The sequence below is a fragment of the Trichosurus vulpecula genome, chromosome 9 (genome assembly GCF_011100635.1).
Source record: "Trichosurus vulpecula isolate mTriVul1 chromosome 9, mTriVul1.pri, whole genome shotgun sequence".
NCBI lineage: Eukaryota > Metazoa > Chordata > Mammalia > Diprotodontia > Phalangeridae > Trichosurus > Trichosurus vulpecula.
The window spans coordinates 113,898,660-113,919,262 of NC_050581.1; the positions used below are offsets into that span (position 1 = coordinate 113,898,660).

The following is a 20,603-nucleotide window of genomic DNA, read 5'->3' on the forward strand; positions in this document are numbered from 1 at the left end:
ACCCATTGCCAAACTTTCTACCTCCACGGCACCTCTTATACGTGTCCTCTCCTCTCCATTCATATAGCTACTCACACAGTTCAACCCTAATTCAGACCCTAGACGCTTCTCGCCTAGGCTACTGAAACTGCCTCCTTGCATCATTACAATTCATCTTCCACACAGCTGGCAAAGTGATTTCTTACAGTGCAGGTCTGAATAAGTCACTTCTTTACTCAAAAGGAGTACTGACCCAAGGCAGCATCTACTGAGTGAGGCAAACCACCATCGCCACCACCTTGACCACCAACTCCCCAACGATGCTGACGGAGATGGCTCAGGACCCACAACTGGAGAGCCCTGGGAACAGCCACCAACGCCCACAGCCACCATCCTGGGAAGCAGCTTCTAAGCTCCTATAGGTGCTTTGGGGAAGTCTTTTGAAGACCCCAAAGAGAAAGTTCTTGTCACCAAAGTCCTTGTCATTGTCACATGGTTCAACATCAGAAGCTGACATGATTCCATTAGTGGAAATGACATGAAAGATGAGGCACCCTAATGACCATGGGACCCTTCCATCTGACTTGAAACTGAAACCTTCCCTAAGTATAATCTCTTCCATTCAAATATGAGCTCCTGTGGAGCATAGGTTATCTTACACTTCTCTCCCTAGAACTCAGAATAGTGCTTCGTACATAGTAAAGCACCTAATAAATGCTTCATTAATTAATTAATTCCACAAATTCCAGTGGCTCCCTAGGACCAAATATGAACTCCTATTTGACATTTAAAGTCCCTCACAACCTGTACTCATCCTACCTGTCCAACTTTATCATATGTTACTTACCTTCAATCAAATTGACCTGCTTGTTCCTCACACACAGCGAGTCATTTCCCACTATCGATGTCATATGCCTGGTGTGCACTCCCTCCTTCTTTCTTCCTGTCAGAATCCCTAGCTTCCTTCAAGGCTCCGTTCAAACATCCTTTCTAACCCCCCCAACTAACAGCGGCTTCCCCCAAACCATATCTTGTATCTATTTAGTACGTGCTAATATACGTATGAGGGCAGCTAGGTGGCACAGTGGACCGAACGCCGGGCCTGGAGTCAGGAGGACCTGAGCTCAAATTTGGCTCAGACACTTAACTAGCCGGGCTACCCTGGGCAAGTCACTTCCCCCTGTTTGCCTCAGTTTCCTCATCTGTAAAATGAGCTGGAGAAGGAAATGGCAAACTCCTCTAGTGTCTTCACCAAGAAAACCCCAAATAGGGCCACAAAGACTCAGACACGGCTGAAACGACTCAAATATATACACATATATACATATACACACAGATACATACATACATACATGTGTGTGGATGCACGTGTACGCACACCTGTACATGTATATATGTACATGCATGCATGCATCTACACACACACGCACACACAGTCTCCTCTGGATAGACTGTAAACACCTTGAAGGCAGGTACTGCTTCACTTTTTTGTCTGTGGATGCCTAGCTCTGTGCTCAGCACACAACAGGCACTTAATAAATGCTTGTCACTTGTGCTGTGGGAAGAGTCAGTGGACTGCGAGAGCAGAGTCCTAGGTTCTGATCCTGGCTTTGCACCTGACTGACTCCCAGTGCACCATCCAGTAAGTGGAGGATCGTTCCGGGCCGGACCAGCCACCCAGACTAGCGCCCCCTATCTCCTCCGCCAGCTCCAAAGCCCTAGGATGGAGGCCAGGATGCTTGCCGCAGCCCCTGCAGGGATAGCCTGGGCACCGCCACCCACCCCAGAGACCCAGGATGCCCCTGCGGGACCTCGCCGCTCCCAGAGGCCTGGGCACTCGGGAGCTTGGCTCGGCCTGGGTATCGCCGTCCCTCCAGGCCTTGGGCTCTCCCTGCTGCTGCTGCTGCTGCTGCCTGCCTGGGGTGAGGCCTCCTGGCCATCTCCCCTCCTCCTGCTTTTCCCACATGAGCTCACCCTCTCCAAGCCGTCTCAGCTCTTCCCCTAGACCCTACCTCCTGCGCTTTCTCTTCCTCCTGTCCCCCTAGCCCCCGTCCCCTCTCCTCTCCCTCTTTTCCAGGTTTTCTCTCCAGCCCTCTCTGTTGTCCCGCCTGCTTTCCCTGCTCAGGCATCCCTGCCCAGTCCTCCTTAACATCGCCTCTACCTCCCCGTCTCCTGTTGAATGGGATGGATGATTGTGAAGACTTCACAGGGCGTGTCTAATGGAGAGGTTTTGGGATTTGGCCTTGTAATTTCAGAAGGCATGCCCTTCCCCCTCTCTCAGATGTTAGAAGATAATGAACTTCCTGTGAGCTATCTGTGCTCTGCTCCAGGAAGGTTCCCCCCCCCCCCCCCATATCTTCTCCTAGACTTTCAGACGCCACTCAGGCAGTTGAGTTCTGATAGGGAAAAACCTGAATGGACTGGATCAATCTTGGTCTTCTGCCCAGTTTTCACGCCTAGACTGTAAGCCCACCTCCCAGCCAATGGTGAGAAGGGATAGAGGTGGGTGGGAATCTTTTCATTAAGACTATAAATTAAGGCGGGTTCCCTTTAATCTCGCCTCCTCCATTATGGAGGTGTGCCAGACATCTTGCAAGGTGTGTAGAATAAATTTACTTTGTTTCTCCTAAAGATGTCTCTCCTATTATTTAAAAATTCTGTCCCATACACTGTGAACTCACTTTTGTCTCCATTCACCCTCAATCTATCTTCCTAGGGATCTCACTTTCCCTCTCTCCCTCCCTCCCCTCCTCCCTTTTTATGTCCATATACCTTATCATACACTTTCTCCCCAATTTAGTTCCCAGTCTCTCTTCTTTTACCCTTTCCTGGTTTTCAGTATTTCAAGAATTTCGGCCTTTCACTGGTCTCTACGGACCCTTCTCAGTTACCTCACCTCTTCCCAGTTTGCCCAGCCTGGTCTGTAACCCTTAACCCACTTTTTGTCTCAATCCTACTGCCATCCTTATTTCTCTCACTTCCCACCCTCCCTATTCTCTTCCTCCGTCTGGTATTTAATTCTTCCCCTGGACATCTCACTCTTGGGTGAGGTCCTACCCTGAGCCATGTTATTACAGTCTCTAGGTCCTCTCCCCCCTCCTTTCTTTCCCAGTTATTTCACCCACTCATTATCTCAGCTCTTCACTTCCCTAACCCTTTAACTAGCCATTTCTGGGTTTCTGCCCCCTCCTCTTATCTTACTTCCTCTTATTCCAGCCTCTTCCTCAAATCCAACCTTCTCCCTATCATCTTATCCTTTCCTAGTCATTTCACATCCACTCAATTGTAGCATTCCTTCCCTATTTTCTCCTGGTTTCCTGTTATCCCACACCTTCCCTCTCACCTCTGTCCCTCCAGTTCTTTCCTTCCCTTCCCTTCCCTTCCCTTCCCTTCCCTTCCCTTCCCTTCCCTTCCCTTCCCTTCCCTTCCCTTCCCTTCCCTTCCCTTCCCTTCCCTTCCCTTCCCTTCCCTTCCCTTCCCTTCCCTTCCCTTCCCTTCCTTTCCTTTCCTTTCCTCTCCTTTCCTCTCCTTTCCTTTCCTTCCATCCTGCTCCCCTCACTTCCACCAATTATCTCTTATTTTGTTCTTCTTTCTCCCTACCCTCCAGGTTACTCTGATGTCCAACAACCAGGTGGGTAGGAAACCGCCTGTCTGGAATTGGAATACAGATGCCTGGGCTCAGGAGTATCTGTCTCCATCTCTGAGAGGGGTCTGGAATGTGGGGAAGCCAAGCTGTCCTGCCGGGGTGGTAGGGCAGGACCTCCATGGGGCTCGTACTTGGAAAATACAAAGAAAAAGTGAGCCTGAGGCTAAGGGGATCTCAGGGGCAGTCAGCTGTGAAATCTGGCTTAATCTGGGAGGTCTATAGAAGCCTAGCACTTATTAAGATTGAGAATGAGAGCAAAAAAAAAGCGGAGATTGTATCAGCCAAGCATGCTAAGCATGCTTACCAGGCCCCCATTATGTAAGCGAGGGATTGTATGCAGAGGTGAGAAGGAATGCCTTCCAGCCAGCGCAGAGGCAAAGAGATGGGGATGGAGTTCTGAGTATGAGGAAGAAAAAAGCCACTGGCTAAATGGCAAAGTGGGTAAAAAGGAGTAACGTATATGATAGGGATGGAAAGGCAGGTTAGAGCCGAGTCGTGAAGGGCTTTAAAAACCAGACAGGAGTCTACATTTGATTCTAAAAGTAATAGGGAGCCACCAGAGTTTACTGAGTAGTGGAGTAACATGGCCAGGCCTGCCCTTGCTGGAGACAGCTTTGGCAGCTGGATGGATCACGGATTGGAGGGGAGAAAGATTTGAGGAAGGGAGACCAATTATGAAACTATTACAATAGTCCAAGGGAGAAGGGAAGTAAGGGAGGGAAGGGAGCAGGCATTTATTAAGCGCCTTCTGTGTGCTAGGCACTTTGCAGATATTTCATTTGATAGGGAAAAGTGATAAGGATCTAAGAATGGACAGATACAAGAGATGTCATGGAGGCAGCAACAGATTGGATATATGAGGTGAGGGAGAGAGAGAGGGGGGTTGAGAATGATGCTGAGGTCTTGAGCCTTGGATCGGAGTGCGCTCAGCAATCTAGGTCCCTATATATCCCACTGGCCCATTCTCCCTCAACTGAACTAGGAAAGTTCAGGTGATTGTTAATTCAGTCCAAATCTGATGACTAACTGACTTCTCACCATGGCTCTTCTTGGTGGTGGTCTCTGTGGAGGGATGGGGGTGGGAGCAGGGGACACCGGAATACAGATTCCCACACGCAACCCTGCTGAGGTCAGAGCCCAATGTGTTAACTTCCTCCCAAATGATGCCCAAGCCCCCTTTTCCACTCTGTCCCTCTCTACGCATACTTCCCAAGCTCCACATGGACCCACTTGTCCTAAACGACTCCTCCCAAGCCACACCAAGTCAACCGCTCTGGCATCATAGGCAGTAATTCCCTTGCTCCACAAACTGATTCAGTCCCTCTGATCCCAATCGCTAGGCCCTTTCAGACCATGGTCCTTCTTTTGCCACATTTGAGGACCAACAGTCATCCCCAAACTTCTTCTGGTGCTCTTAAAATGACCTAGAAATGACGAGTCGCCCCTTTAGCCTTGAGGACACAGTGAGTCCCTCATTTTCTGGGGTCCTTAACCTCTGACATTCTCATTCTCTCTCTCTCTCTCTCTCTCTCTCTCTCTCTGTCTCTCTCTCTCTCTCATTCTCTATCTCCCTGTCTCTGTTTCTGATTCTCTCTCTTTCTCCCTCTCTCTCTCCCTCATCCCTTTCCTCCCTCCCTCCCATTTTCCTTTCTCTCCCTCTGTCATGAATTCTTTTTCTTTATCCATCCCCTTTTCCATCTTTCTCCCATCTTTTTTCTCACTATCCTTTCTCTTTCTTCCTCTATATCTTACTAATCTCTTCCTTTCTTTCTTTACCTCCTTTTCCATCTTCCTCTCTTTTCCTCCATTTCTCCTTTCCTTCCTTTCTTCTCCCGGTCTTTCTTCCCCCTGCCCTTCTCTCTTTGCTTCCCTCCCCTTCCCCTTCCCCTTCTTCCCTAGATTGTGACCAACATGATTGGATGGAGCCCTTAAATATGCAAGACTCTATGGAGTACAAGTGGCCATGGCATGTAAGCCTGCGACAGAATGGGCACCATGTATGTGGAGGGGCCCTCGTGGCCCACGAATGGGTGGTGACAGCTGCCCACTGCATCAATAGGTGAGTCAGCTGACCAGCACTGTAACTGGTATAGGGTGATCAGGGCTTTGCCCCAGGGCACAGCCCCTCAGTGTGGTAGAAATAACAAAGAGAAATAGTGTAGTAGGAATAACACACTTTGCAAGAATAACAAGTTAAAATCCCAAAGGTTATTAGTGCTCTCTCTCTCTTGCTCTCTCTCTCTCTCTCTCTCTCTCTCTCTCTCTCCTCTCTTTTTCTTCTCTCCCCTTCTCAGTGGCAGTCCTCTACTCTTGCCCACACACTCTCACTACCACCACCACTTGCCTTGCTCAACTGAAGGTAAGTTCAGGTGTTATATATCCTAAGAGCAAACATTCCCAGTTATAGCTCTGTAACTGATACCCAGGCTAGGAAAACACCTGAAGGGTGTTGATGGGAAACCCTTAAACATGCAGTCACTCTCACAATAGATGGGACTTCCATGAATCCTGAGCCTGGTCTATTCTTTAGGAGATAAAAATCTGGTCCTGACTTACAGGGAGATTTCAGTCCAACTTTAGTTACTCAAAACACACATAATAACTGAGCACTGACCTCACCGAGGAGAGAAGGCATGGCATCATGGGTGAAAAATGAGGGTGAAGATACTTCATCCATCATTGCTATGAGACAACACAAGGAGTAACTTGATCATCTCTGGGAAAGCTTTGTGCCAGGACTGAGGCTGCAATATGGAGACTGGGGGAGAGGGAAGACCAAGAGCCCACCCACAGGCCAGGGAGGGTATTCTAGTTAGTCCCACTCCTCTTCTCTGCTCTCACTGCCACTGTTTGCTTTCTTCTCCCACCTGGCAATCTTTTCTGAGGTGCTGGCAGAGTGATTGGGGCAACTCCATATATTGGGCTGGTCCCAAGGTCAAGGTGCATTTATCTCTCTTTCTTTCTTATAGCAATTTTGATTACTCAGTTATGATGGGGGACGCAAATCTCTATCCTAGTAACTCCAACACTTCCCAAGTAATCCCTGTCATGGACATCCTCCTTCATCCGAAGTACAGGAGTCGGACCTTAATAATTGGTGACATCGCCCTCCTCCGCCTGAATTTCTCTGTGACCTTCACCAAATATGTCCAGCCTATCTGTCTACCTCACTCCCTGTTTGATTTGGAGATTGGGACCCAGTGCTGGGTGACAGGATGGGGTGAAATGAGAGAAGGCTATAAAGGTGAGGAAGGTGTGCAGTGATCCCCCTATGAATTGGGGTGAGACAGTCCTAGAATCAGGGAGACCTGGGTTTGAATCCTGCCTCAGACACTTATATGCTGTGTGACCTTGGGCAAGTCAATGAATTTTGGGGGGCCCCTTCTGTAAAATGAGAGGGTTCAACTTGATCAACTCTAAGGTCTCTTCTGACTCTTAATTTATAACCTAATGCTCTTGTGAATATGTCCCTTTCCCCCCTAGCCCCAAGCAGCCATACGAGGAGCCGGACCGTTCTATTCCATCTGTTTAATTACACCATTGAGGCAGCTACCAGGGCCCCACCTGAGCTGGGATTTTACAATGAAAGCCTCTGTAAATGCCAGAGGGACGGTCATGACCATGGCCCCAAAGCTCCAACTGGCTGCTGTTGGTGTGGGGCGCCATGTTTATCTGTAGGACCATTCCACTCCTCCTTATTCTCCCCCTTCTTGGACCTCCCCTATCCCGGCCCTTCCTTCGGCCCTCAATATCTTTCTCCTCTGGCTGCAGCTCCTCTTCCCAGACTTATGTTGGCATTTTCTTTTCAAGAATCGGTATCGTTGAAATCCTCAAAAAAGGTGAAAGACCAGGTGTGGGGTGCTGACTTAGCTCCTACTCGCCTCTTTAAGAATAACGGCACTTTGTAGACACAGATCATTTTTCGGAGTGTCCCTGGCTCTGATGTGGACGTGGTTAAGTGTCATTCCTTTTTTACAGGTGTAGACATTCATCCAGAAGGGCCAAGAAACTTTCCCAGATCACACGCCCGCATTGTGCTTTTTCCTCTTCTTGTGATCCCCAATGCTTAGTATACGGCTTGGCACACAGCAGGTGCTTAATACATGTTTATTGATTGACCAACTGAGAGGATCCAGGCTCTAAACCAGGTCTCCTGTCACAAGTGGCATGCCAGAACCAGCTCGAGCAAACTCCTGAAAGCTAATTATTAAATTTTCAATCTAAGTGTTTGCACCTCAGAAATTATCAAACACTTGATTTATCGTTTTGTCAATTATATAGACTTAAGAAAGTGATGGAGAAAGTGTTATTAATTCAGATTAAACTTAAAAGTATGTCCTGCATACATTTTTCCCTCTGGAGAGCTGGTTGTTAAATATTTACCACACTCCTACCTGATCCCCACGCCGGAGTTCTTTCCATTACATCATACTGACTCTTGTCCTTAGGTTCTCCGTTTGGTGGTAATTGCTTCGTTATTCTATGTTTCAGCTGCTTCCTGTGTCAGACCACATGGCCACCAATCAGGGATTCTTACTCCTAGGACTTCTGAGAGATTCATAGCCAGGCCAGACTCTTCATAAGTATAATGAAGGCTGGATTTGAAATGAGAGGACTTGTGTTTAAATAACAGCTCTGTGGCCATGGACAAATCAGTTAATTTCTCTGGGCCTCAGTTTCCTTATCCGTAAAAAGGAAGGGCTAGTCTAGATGGCCTCTAAGGTCTCCTCCAGCTCTGTGTGTATAGACCTTCCTGCCATCTCTGTCCTGTCCCAGACTGTTAGCATTCACAATTAGGACTTCCCTGGAATAGTGCTGAGAGACGTAGAATGTTAGAAAGGAACTTGGAGGCCACCAGAAGGATGTAATAGAAAGAGCCCAGGATTGGGAGACAGGAAATCTGGCCTTAAGTCCTAGCCCTACCATTTATTAGCTATGTGACCCTGGACAAATTGCATCACTTGTTAGTAAAACAAAACTCTAGATGAGATCTATAACCACTCAAAAGAATTTGGCTCTAACTATTCACAGGTGGAAACCAAGTGGATGAACAATGCTATGCAGCTGGATGGGCCAATGGAGCTGGTCTATGACTGTGCAAATCTTGGACAGATACTGCAGACAGACAATGAATTTGGTTCAGAATTGAATAGGAGGATGAGAATGCGCTGGATTGACTTTAGGAACTTTCGGTAACTCTAAGCCTCTGCCTGAAGCAAAAACTCACCTCCTTTTAAAACTCAGTATTCTTCTGGTGATATCATATGAGCATGAGTCTAGGTAGTTAAAGTTGTAAGTCAGCCAAATGGCAATGGAGAGGCATACAGTGGGTATGATCACTCTGGCATGTGGGTGGCATCTTTCTGTAATTGTCTGGTTCCAAGGCTAAGATAAGTTTAGCTTTCTTCTCTGAAGAATTGTCAAAAGCAAGAGAATCGACACAAAGGACATCAGAAAAGAGAAGGGGATGCAAGAGAGAGGGAGCTAACCAAAGAGCCTTTGTCCTCCATTGCCATCCATAGAGTTTCAAGAAATCCAGAGAAAGCCCTCCCCCCACCCAACACACGAGGCAGACCCCTCTCCTCCTCCACCCCCATGGAGGATTTAGGGGACGACGCTGCCCAGAACGAGGGGGCACGGCCACGTCAGGAGCTCTAGCCGCTGGAGGGAGCACCCCCATCAGTGAGATCATGGTCACATCCAAGCTTTGAAGAATTATTCTTGCATTATCCACTTCAGGGTGTGGAGGTGGGGAAGGCATTTTGTAAACAGTGAAAAGGGGCAGAAATGTGAGCTCGTAGTTTGAAGTCCTAGGCCTTCAAAAGGAGATGGAATTTCATCTCAGGCTGGGGCAGGGCTCTAGTCATTCACAGTAATCCTCTCTCCCGCTTCTACTTCATATTTGAGCCACCAGTGCAGGAGGTTTGGTTTGGGTCTGGGACCCACTTAGCTTCCCTCATGCCCTCTCTGGCCCCTCTCAGGGACCTGGCAGCTTCTTCCCTAGTGACTTGCTTTGTATCCTATGAGATGAAATCAGGCTGAGGCATCAGCCAAAAGGCAGCAAGCAATCTTTGTCTTCATCTTTTCCCAAGTCTCACTTTAGTTCCATTACCTTTTTATCTTCCTTTAAAAAAAAAACAAATTAGATTTTATTTTAAATAACTAACTAGAAATCTAACTTCTCTCCCTCCCACACCACCTCCCTTGAGAGGGTAGGAAAGAAAAGAGAATCCCTGTGACAATTATACATAGCCAAGTGAAATGAATTCTGCCAATGCCGTTTTCTTCCAAGAGAAGTGTTTGAACCTCCTCTGGCTACAAAGTGGGAAAGTCCTTTGGAGGCATTCTCAGTCAATCCTCCCTCCTCATATCCATCCCTGCTCAGCTTCCTGTCTGCCCTTCAGTTCAGTACAGAGTCACAGGACACAGACACAAGCTGGAGCTACCCTAGAAATCACGGGATAAATTAATCCCCTCATTTTACATGTAGGGAAACTGAGGCTGGGGGGGGGGCAGTGGTTTGCCCAAGGTCACATGGCTCGTTAGTGCTGGGCCAGATCTTGAACTCAAATGGCCTGACCTTGGGGAGGGGGAAGGGCAGGAAATGGGAAAGAGTTTTCCCACTACACCTTGCAATCGACAATAGCACATATGTAGTTGCTTCATAAATATTTTTTGAACTTTTCAACAGTTCTTTATTTTTGTATCACATTTGTCACACAGCATTTGAAACCTAAAGAAATGGATTTTTCCTCTTCAAACTGATGTGTGTATAAATGTCATTTGTTAAGTCTGTACTCATCGTGCTCAGCTCCACGGTCGGCCACGCTCTGCGTCCAGTCCAGAATGACCCAGCTGTGGCTAATGAATGCCATAGGGCCTCTAGGAACATTTGGGGTTTGTGGGTGGAAGGTCATAAATATTAGCTTAATGAAAGAATGAATGCAAAGGAGTCTCTGCGGGATGGCAGGGCAGGGGGTGGGAGAGAGGGAAGTGTCCACCTTCTGACCACTAAACCGTCTTCCCAAGGCAGGCCGGCCATTATCCTCAGAGCTCTGGGGGACGAAGGCCTTCATTGTTCACTACAAGAGGTGTGACCAGCTTTACCACATCATTCCCCCTTCGCCCCAACTGGTCCCTTTCATCACGGGATCTGTGATTTGTGCTACAAGCCAACAAAATGAAACTTTATGCCAGGTGAGTTTTCTGCGTCTTCTGAAGTCAGCCCCGAACCTCACGGCTTCCTTAGACATCGTGAGACAATAACGTTGCTCCCAGCAAGATTATAGAAGGCATTATTAAATGGATGGGTTTAAATGCTCAGAAAGAGAAGTGGTAATCCCTAGGACCTACTATGGGTTGATTAAGAAAAAAATATGCCAGACTAGCTTCATTCATTTCCTTTTTGACTTTGATCTCTGAATTATTAGACTCTGTGTGTTAGAATACAGTTGGACTGCGGGGAAGCATTCTCCAGAACCTCTTGAGAATTTTTTATTTTTGGGGACAAGATGGAGAGAGGAGGGCTGGATGAATGTTACATATAAGTGGATTTAGAACTGTTTGAATGGAAGGATCCAAAGAGTAGCAAGTAACGGATTGACGTCAAACGTGAGGGGAGCCGGAGCTCTATTCTTGGTACTATTTCCTTCAATAATTTTATCAAAGACTTGGTGGATGTCACAAATGTGACATGCTCATCAACCTTGAAGGTGACACAGAGCTGGGAGAGATAGCTAACGAGTAGGATAACAGTCAAAAGGTAGCGTAAAGTCCTGTATCTGGGTTTGATAAATTAACAGCACAAGCAGTTGTGTCTGGGAAAATAGAAAATGATCTCGGGGGTCCTTGTGGTCTGAAAGCATGATGCAGGAGAATGCTAATGTGATCTTAGAGTGTATTAATAGGGACCCAGGGTCCAGAACAAGGGTGGTGAGAGCACCACTGTCCTTTACTCTGTTCAGACCCTTTTAAAAACGGAGACTGACCAGCTAGAGAAAATCCAGAAAGGGGCCAGGCTGTTGAGGGGGTAAATAAACTCATGTAGGAACTACTGAAGGAAGTAGGGATATTTATTTAGCTTCAAGAAGAGAAGACTTGGGGAGGAACATAATAATTGGAGGCCTCGTCTCAGATTTGTTTTGCTTAGTTCCGGAAGACAGAATTAAGACCTTTAGGTCAACATACAAGGAAGAATGTCCTGACAGACTTATGCATTAATGGGCTGAGCTGCCTTAGGGGGTATTCAGTTCTTTGTCAGTTAGGAGTAGACTAGATGACCCCTCGAGGTCCTTCGTCCCTCGCATGCTACCTTCCTGTTCATTGCCCTAGGCGGGATTTTTTCTGATGATGCATGACCTCTGCTCAGTGCTGACTTTGGAGTAAGAAGTCTTGGCTCTGTGTGGGATGGATTTTACGAATCCAAAAAAATTAAAAACAGAGGCATCTCAAGGTGAAAGTAGAAAGGAAAACGTATTACGATCCCGCGGGGAAAGGGCCACCCGGACATCGAAAGGACTGGGGGTCCTCTCAGTGTCAGAGCGCACTGGACACAGAAAATTGGGGTGTTTATATTAGGTCCCTAACCGCAATTCCCCCTCCCAACCTCCTTCCTCTCAGCTTGCAGACGTAAGCTTTGAGGGTACAATCTGGACGTGATAAATCTATCCCAGGGACAATGGCAAGGAACAAACAGTATGGTTATTTTTGACAAGCAGGTGACAAACATGAACTTCCCACCATTCTTATTCCATTCTACTATCAACCCCAAGGTAGTAAATCTGTCTTAATGACAATAACAATGACGATTGAACAAACAGTTCGGTTATCGGTAACAGGTAGGAATTAGTTGTTAGTTACCTCATTTTCACATCTGTGGCTACAACGGATATCCCCAGTACCCTAACACCTTGTCTCCCATCATTCATACCTAACTGGTCTTGCACGTCTACATTGCACCTGGCTTTCTGGCTTTTCATTCATTTTTCTGCTGAGCTGAGGGTCCCTTATCCTGGGGTCAATGCACAGGGGGTGAGCATCCTGTGTCCTATCCTTACTTTCAGAAGATTTTATGGTTGCTGACTTATTCACCTCAACCCTTCTTTCTTTCAGGCCTCTCGCCATTAGGTAAATACACAGGATGTGAGCATCCTGTGTCCTGTTCTCAACCTCGGGGGCCTTATGGTCACTAGCTAAGCTTGTGGAGGGGAAAACATCTAAGTAGAGAAATGGGACTCACTATCCTACTTATTTCTATTTATCTAATTTGTTCCTTTTTATGAGAGGTCTTCACTCGTCCCACACAGCTCCATCACTGATTTTCTGTGTTGACCTTGAGCAAGTCAGGAACCTCTCTAGGCCTCAACTTCCCCATCTGCAGTATGGAAGGGTTGGACTCTAAGGTCACTCAGCTTTAAATCCGTGATCTTATCATTCAGAGCTCATCTCTGCCATTTACTTGGGCGACCTTGTCAGTGTTTGATGTCAGGGTTCTCTTGACATCAAAGGTCCTTAGTCCCTTCAGCAGCTACACACTGCCTTGACTGGATAACTCCAGAAACACACAATGAGAGCAGTCACCCAAGCCCAGGGTCTCCTTGCGGAGGCCCCATCGTCTGGTTGCCCTGGCCCTAATGGGGATGTTGTGGTCCATTGAAACCTGCTTTCCCTCCCAAGAAGCCCCTCCACAAGGATTCCTATGAGACTCCTGGGGACAGAGTAGGGTATTCCTCCCTATGCCACCCTCGGCCCCATTGTTCCGAATCTAGGTTCCAGCTGGCCTGGAATCCCCAACTCTGTGATCCTCACGGTTAATTCTTCTCTCTTTCCCAAGGGTGATTCTGGAGGGCCCCTAGTCTGTGAAGCTGAGAAGACCTGGATGCTGGTAGGAGTGATGAGCTGGGTGAAAACCTGTACCCAAGCAGGGGTGCCAACTGTTTACGTCCGTGTCAGCAAGTTCTCGAAGTGGATCACAAACCACATGAGGGTCTCAGCCTCCCCTCTCCTGGACTTCTCCTGGATCACTCTCCTTTTTGGGTTGCTGCCCTATCTTTTCTGAAGGCCCTGGGAAGCCCTCTCCTCACTTCTCTCCAGGCCTTCCTCAGCCTCCTGCTATCTTAGGAAGCGCTTCTTTCATCAACTTCCTATCCCTTCTTTTCTCCGGCTGCTTCTCGGAGGACTTTACTCCCCTTCCTAGGCTTCATAGCCTCTCATATAGCTGGGCCCCAAGAAGGGAAGTAGTTGAGATAGAGGGCAGTGAGTACCATAGTGAGTGGGGAAGCCAGGGAGTTGCATCGGAAGATAGGGTAACAAACTCATCTGGGGCCTGTGGGGCAGGAGGCAAGGCAATGGAGAGAAGAGGAGCCCTGGGAGAGGACTGGGGAGGGGGGTCAGTGTGCCGTCTTATCAGGAGGGAGAAGGTTCCCAGTGTCCCTTGGTTACCTTGGGGGAACCTCTTAGGAAGGTGTGTGTGCCTCCAGAGTGAGGATTAGAATAGCCATGATTAAACTTGGAGAGAGCAACAAAGGGTCATCTGTCATTTCATTTCCTGGAATGGGGCAGATGGGATGGGTGGGAAAAGAGCTGGGACAAAAGACCTCAGTTTGAATTCAGAAGAAAGGAGTGATCTGGAGTCCCTGAGTGTGTGGCTGGCCCTCAAGACCGGTAAAAAGGCTGGAGACCATGGGGTCTGGGGACAAAGGTGAAGCCCAACGCTTTCCAAAACTCAACTTCACAATACAACAGGGAGGAGGCACAGCTAGATGGCAGGTAATCTGGAAAAGATGTGGGGGCTTTAAGAGATGTGATCTGGCAGCTAAGAAAACTAAGGTGAACTTAGACTGTAATGAGGAGTGGCTTCCCAGACCATGGAGGTGATGGTCCCGTTGGTCTCTGCCCTGGTCAGACCACATTTGGAGGATTGTGTTCTGGGTACCAGACCCAGTGATGAGCATCCAGAGGAGGGTGAGCAGGGAAGGGACTGGAGATCCTGCCTATGGAGGAGTTACTGAAGGAACTGGGGATATTAGCCTTGAGAAGAGATTTGGAGGACTATGATGTGGAAGGACAGGCCATGTAGAGCAGTGGATAGAGAGCCACTCTCGAAGTCCTGTTTCTGGCTTGTGTGACCCACAGCAAGTCACATAACTGCTCAGAGCCCTAGGCAACTCTCGAAACCTGTAAGTTACAGTGCTAACCTGAACTAATAAAGGCAGCTCCCTCACCTGGGCATTTTCCATGCCAGTGAAATCATAGGCTGCATTAGAAAGAAAGAATCCTAGACTGGAGTTAAGCGACCTCAGTTCAAATCCCTGCTTCCCCATAACTCGATGTGTGACCTTGGCAAATCTCTCCCGGCTCTGGGCTTTGATGCATTTCTTGAAATTCTGCAATCGTGTTAAAGCCCATCCGAGGCGCTTTCCTCTGCATCATGTACGTGCACAGGTGAGTATTGCACCAATTATAAGCAAAGTATAATATTGTGAGATTGGACGAGGGAGTGATTAATCACTTACAGCTTGGGAAGTAGAGGAATCAGGAAGAACTTTAATAGATAGGTTTTCTACTTGGCCACCATCTCGCTGGGTTGTCTTGGGTTGGTTACCATATTTTCTGGGCTAGTTTCCTTATCTATGAAATGAGAATTGTGACTGCGATGGGGAGGGTGCTTCATGTGTTTACGGTATGCATATAGAGGCCAGTGAACTTTCTTCCCAGGACTGGGAGTCATTTCTTCCTTCCCTCACCGTTCAAACTCCTGAGTCACTGCAAGCCTCACAACTCTGTGACAGACAGACGCTATCATTATCCCCGTTGTACATATGAAGAAAATGATGCCCAGAGAGGCTCGCCTGGGGCCACACAGCTAGGGAGCATCTGAGGTGGGATCCAGACTCCTGTCTTTCTAATTTCAAGTCCTATGCTCGGTGTACTGTGCGCCTAGCTGCTCACAGGCCTGTGTCTGATGCGCAGGTCCTAAGGTACACTGGTAAATGTTGAACAACTGCTTCTCCAAAATACACAACACACTTTTAAGATTAATCTGGGGGGGGAGGGGGCAGAGCCAAGATGGCAGCTGGAAAGCAGAGACTTGCGTGAGCTCCCCCCCAGGTCCCACCAAACACCTGTAAAAATGGCTCTGAACAAATTCTAGAACTGCAGAACCCACAAAATAGCAGAGGGAAGCAGGGCTCCAGCACAGGACAGCCTGGATGGTCACTGGGTAAGGTCTATCCCATGGAGCTGGGAGCCAAGTGGAGCAGAGCCCAGTGTGGGCTGTGCCTGGACCAACCAGACCAGGAGCCGGGTGGAGCGGGCCCTAGCGCCCTGAATCAGTGAGCTGTGGCAATTACCAGACTTCTCAACCCACAAACACCAAAGACAACAGAGAAGGTTAGTGGGAAAAGCTGCAGGGACAGAGTGAAAGGAGTTCCTGGTTTGGCCACCAACTGGGGGCAGCAGAGGTGGTACAGCTCTGAAGACAGAACTAGAGCTGCAGCTGCTTCCAGCCCCAGACCCACACATTGGGAGGAATTAAGTGGCGGATCAGAGCAGGAGTGCAGAGCCTACTGAAGATCTGAGTCACTGTCTGGGTTGCCAGTTCTTGGGGGAGGAGGAGCACTGATGTGGCAGAGCTTGCTGTATACAAATAGCTCTTACAACAACAGCGCATTCCCTCAAGCTTGGAACAAAGTACTCCATACTCTACAAGCAGTCATACCCTGACAATAAGCTCAAGGGTCAAGTAGTTGGCTGGGAACATGGCCAGGCAGTGAAAATGGACTCAGATTCAGACTCAGACTTTAAAATCTTTCTTTGGTGACAAAGAAGACCAAAACATACAGCCAGAAGAAGTCAACAAAGTCAAAGAGCCTACATCAAAAGTGTCCAAGAAAAACATGAACTGGTCTCAGGCCATGGAAGAGCTCAAAAAGGATTTGGAAAAGCAAGTTAGAGAAGTAGAGGAAAAATTGGGAAGAGAAATGAGAAGGATGCGAGAAAACCAAGAAAAACAAGTCAATGACTTGCTAAAGGAGACCCAAAAAATACAGAAGAAAACAACACCTTAAAAAACAGACTAACTCAAATGGCAAAAGAGCTCTAAAAGGTCAATGAGGAGAAGAATGCCCTGAAAGGCAGAATTAGCCAAAAGGAAAAGGAGGTCCAAAAGACCACTGAAGAAAATACTACCTTAAAAATTAGATTGGAGCAAGTAGAAGCTAGTGACTTGATGAGAAATAAAGATGTTATAAAACAGAACCAAAGGAATGAAAGAGTGGAAGACAATGTGAAATATCTCATTGGAAAAACCACCGACCTGGAAAATAGATCCAGGAGAGATGATTTAAAAATTATTGGACTAATATATTAAATAAACAAACAAACAAACAAACAAATAAATAAATGGGAAAAAATTATTGGACGACCTGAAAGCCATGATCAAAAGAGCCTAGATATCATCTTTCAAGAAATTATCAAGGAGAACTGCCCTAATATTCTAGAGCCAGAGGGTAAAATAGAAATTGAAAGAATCCACCAATCACCTCCTGAAAAAGATCCCAAAAAGAAAACTCCTACGAACATTGTTGCCAAATTCCAGAGCTCCCAGATCAAGAAGAAAATACTGCAAGCAGCCAGAAAGAAATAATTTGAGTATTGTGGAAAAACAATCAGAATAATACAAGATCTAGCAGCTTCCACATTAAGGGACTGAAGGACTTGGAATATGATATTCCGGAGGTCAATGGGGCTAGGATTAAAACCAAGAATCACTTACCCAGCAAAACTGAGTATCATGCTCCAAGGCAAAATATGGATTTTCAATAAAATAGATGACTTTCGAGCTTTCTCAGTGAAAAGACCAGAGCTGAATAGAAAATTTGACTTTCAAACACAAGAATCAAGAGAAGCATGAAAAGGTAATCAAGAAAGAGAAATCACAAGGGACTTACTAAAATTGAACTGTTTTGTTTACATTCCTACATGGAAAGATAATGTATATGATTCATGAGACCTCAGTATTAGGGTAACTGAAGGGAATATGCATATATATGTATGTATGTGTATGTGTATATGTATGTATATATATATGTGTGTGTGTGTGTGTATGTGTATGTATACATATTTATGTATATGTGTATATATATATATATAGACAGAGGGCACAGGGTGAGTTGAATATGAAGGGATGATATCTAAAAAAAAAATCAAATTAAGGGATGAGAGAGAAATATATTGAGAGAGGGAGAAAGGTAGAGACAGAATGGGGTAAATTATCTCGCATAAAAGTGGCAAGAAAAAGCAGTTCTGTTGGGAGGGAAGAGGGGGCAGGTGAGGGGGAATGAGTGAATCTTGCTCTCATCGGATTTGACCTGAGGAGGGAATAACATACACACTCAATCGGGTATTTTACCCCACAGGAAAGAAGGAGGAAGAAGATAAAAAAGGGAAGGACGATAGAAGGGAGGGCAGATAGAGGGAGAAGGTAATCAAAAACAAACACTTTCAAAAAGGGACAGGGTCAAGGGAGAAAATTCAATAAAGGGGGATAGGTCAGCAAGGAGCAAAATATAGTTAGTCTTTCACAACATGAGTATTGTGGAAGGGTTTTACATAATGATATGCATGTGGCCTATGTTGAATTGCTTGCCTTCTTAGGGAGGGTGGGTGGGGGAAGAGGGGAGAGAATTTGGAACTCAAAGTTTTAAAAACAGATGTTCAAAAAAAAAGGTTTTGCATGCAACTAGGAAATAAGATACACAGGCAATAGGGCATAGAAATCTATCTTGCCCTACAAGAAAGTAAGGAAAAAGGGGATGGGAGTGGAGTGGAGTGACAGAAAGGAGGGCTGACTGGGGAACGGGGCAACCAGAACATATTCCATCTTGGAGTGGATGGGAGGGTAGAAATGGGGAGAAAATTCGTAATTCAAACTGTTGTGAAAATCAGTGCCGAAAACTAAATATATTAAATAAATTAATTAAATAAATAAAGATTAATCTGTACTGTTAACATTTTCTCCAGTCGAGACAGTCTACAAATCAATCTCTAATTAGTAGCACTTGCTGACTTCTGAGTTGTAAATGCTTAGTCCAAAAATTTAGTTACCAGCTCTCTCAGCTGGTAGGCACTCCAGCACACCCTGCATAGATCTGACTCCTTGAAGGCAGTTTCCTCCAGCCCCTAGGGCTGCACCTTGTATGCAGTTGATGCTTAATAAAAGTTTGCTGAATTGAGTGGTCACTCCCTTACTCAAAAACATCTCCCATTATCTCTCAATAACCGAGGAGCAGTTAAAGCCTCCCACAATGTGGCTTCCACCTCGCTTTACAGCCTTTAGAGTTTCAATGCAGCTCGAGACAGTGACCAGCTGTGTGACCCTGGGCACAGCACTTCACCTCTGCCTGGGCTTCCTCCTCTGCCTGCCTCCCAGAGGGGAAGCAAATTACAACGCTCACTTATTCTGTGTGACAATCAAACCAGATAACCTTTGTGGAGCGCTTAGAGCAGCACCTGGTGCTCAGTGTTTGTGTTCTCCCTTCCGTTGGCTTGTGCAAGCCGTCTCCCACGCCTGGAAGAGCTCTTCCCACTTCTCTACCCATATCACTACTACCACCAGCACCACCACCACTACTACTACTACTACCACTACTACCACTACCAGAACCACAACTACTACCACTACTACCACCACTACTGCCACTAGCATTTCTATAGAGCCTACTACAAGCCGGACACTATGCTAAGCACCTTGTAAATATCATTTCATTCGATTGCCTTCTTGGAAGCAGGTGCTATGATTACACCCATTTTACAGAGGAGGGAACTGAGTGAGCCGGAGGTTAAGTGACTTGCCCAAGGTCACTAGTCAACATCTTCCTTCGAGCTTCAAAACCCCTCCTCCAGGAAGCCTCCCAACTCAAGGTGCTCCTTCTCTGCCCGGATTTCCCTTGGGCACCTTGTTGGGCTCTCTTCTGGGCACTTAGGGAGATCTCTTTGCAATCAAACAGAAGGTACTAATTAAGCACCGTCTGTCTACTATGCAGGTCGCTGTTCTTCGGGCTCTGGGATGCACATACAATAGGCTCTCTGGGAGCCCGTGGTCTACCAGGGAGTGCACAAGTCTCTATACAAATATGTATGGAATAAATACAAAAAGAAATACAAGATAGTTAGGGAGGGCTGGTCCTGCCCTGATCCTATGCCGTGACTTCGGGACACTCGACTCTCCCACCTCCGCGCCTTTGCCCACATAGTTCCCCACGCCACCGGGAAGACTGAAGGTGGGGGTTAGAGGGAGGGAGCCGCGCCTCGCTTGGCTTGGGGAAGACAAGAAAGGAGGCCGGAACGCGGAGTGGACGGCGCTCCTGAGGACCCGGGAAAAGCCGGCGGGGCCCAGGACGCGCACTTTGCGGGGCCCTCTTCCCCACCAAAGTCGGAGCTGGCGGGACCTCGGAAGGAGGAAATGTCCAGAGGCCTCCTGGCCCGCAGGGTCCACTGCCACCTTTCTGGACAGTTCAGACGCAGACCCTGACGGCACCGTCCCCAGCCCCATCGGGAGAGCCACGGGCAGTGTGCGGGGTGGACGGAGGAAAGACGGAGGGAAAAGGCTGGAGCAACAGCGACCACGTGGGAGGAGCCCAGCGTCTGCTCAGGGCTCTGGGTGCGAGGCTCGCAGGAGGAGGGGCAACCAAGAGGGGGCTGGAGGCCTCCGGCCTGGGAGGGGGCGCTACAAGGGGACACGGACGTCTCCGGCACGTCGGGAGGCCTGAACAGACAAGGGCCTGCGAGGTGCCCAGCACCAGGGGCTCCGTGGGGAGGACGTTACCGAGGGCCTCCAGTAGGGGGCTCCGCGGGGGTGGGGTTACCGAGGGCCTCCAGTAGGGGGCTCCGCGGGGAGGGTGTTACCGAGTGCCTCCAGTAGGGGGCTCTGCAGAGAGGCTCTCTGGTGTCCTGAGGCTCGCTTTCGTGTAGCAGCCGC

At 47.6% G+C, this 20,603-nt stretch overlaps 1 protein-coding gene across 1 annotated transcript; it reads left to right on the forward strand.

Annotated features, from left to right (window-relative positions):
* Positions 1–1,702: 1,702 nt before the first annotated feature.
* On the forward strand, positions 1,703–13,682 carry LOC118832212 (putative serine protease 45). The gene is made up of 5 exons (XM_036739614.1): positions 1,703–1,901; positions 5,525–5,684; positions 6,595–6,880; positions 10,655–10,822; positions 13,458–13,682. Exons 1-5 carry the CDS (start codon positions 1,703–1,705, stop codon positions 13,680–13,682), a joined length of 1,038 nt encoding a protein of 345 aa, XP_036595509.1.
* Positions 13,683–20,603: the final 6,921 nt, after the last annotated feature.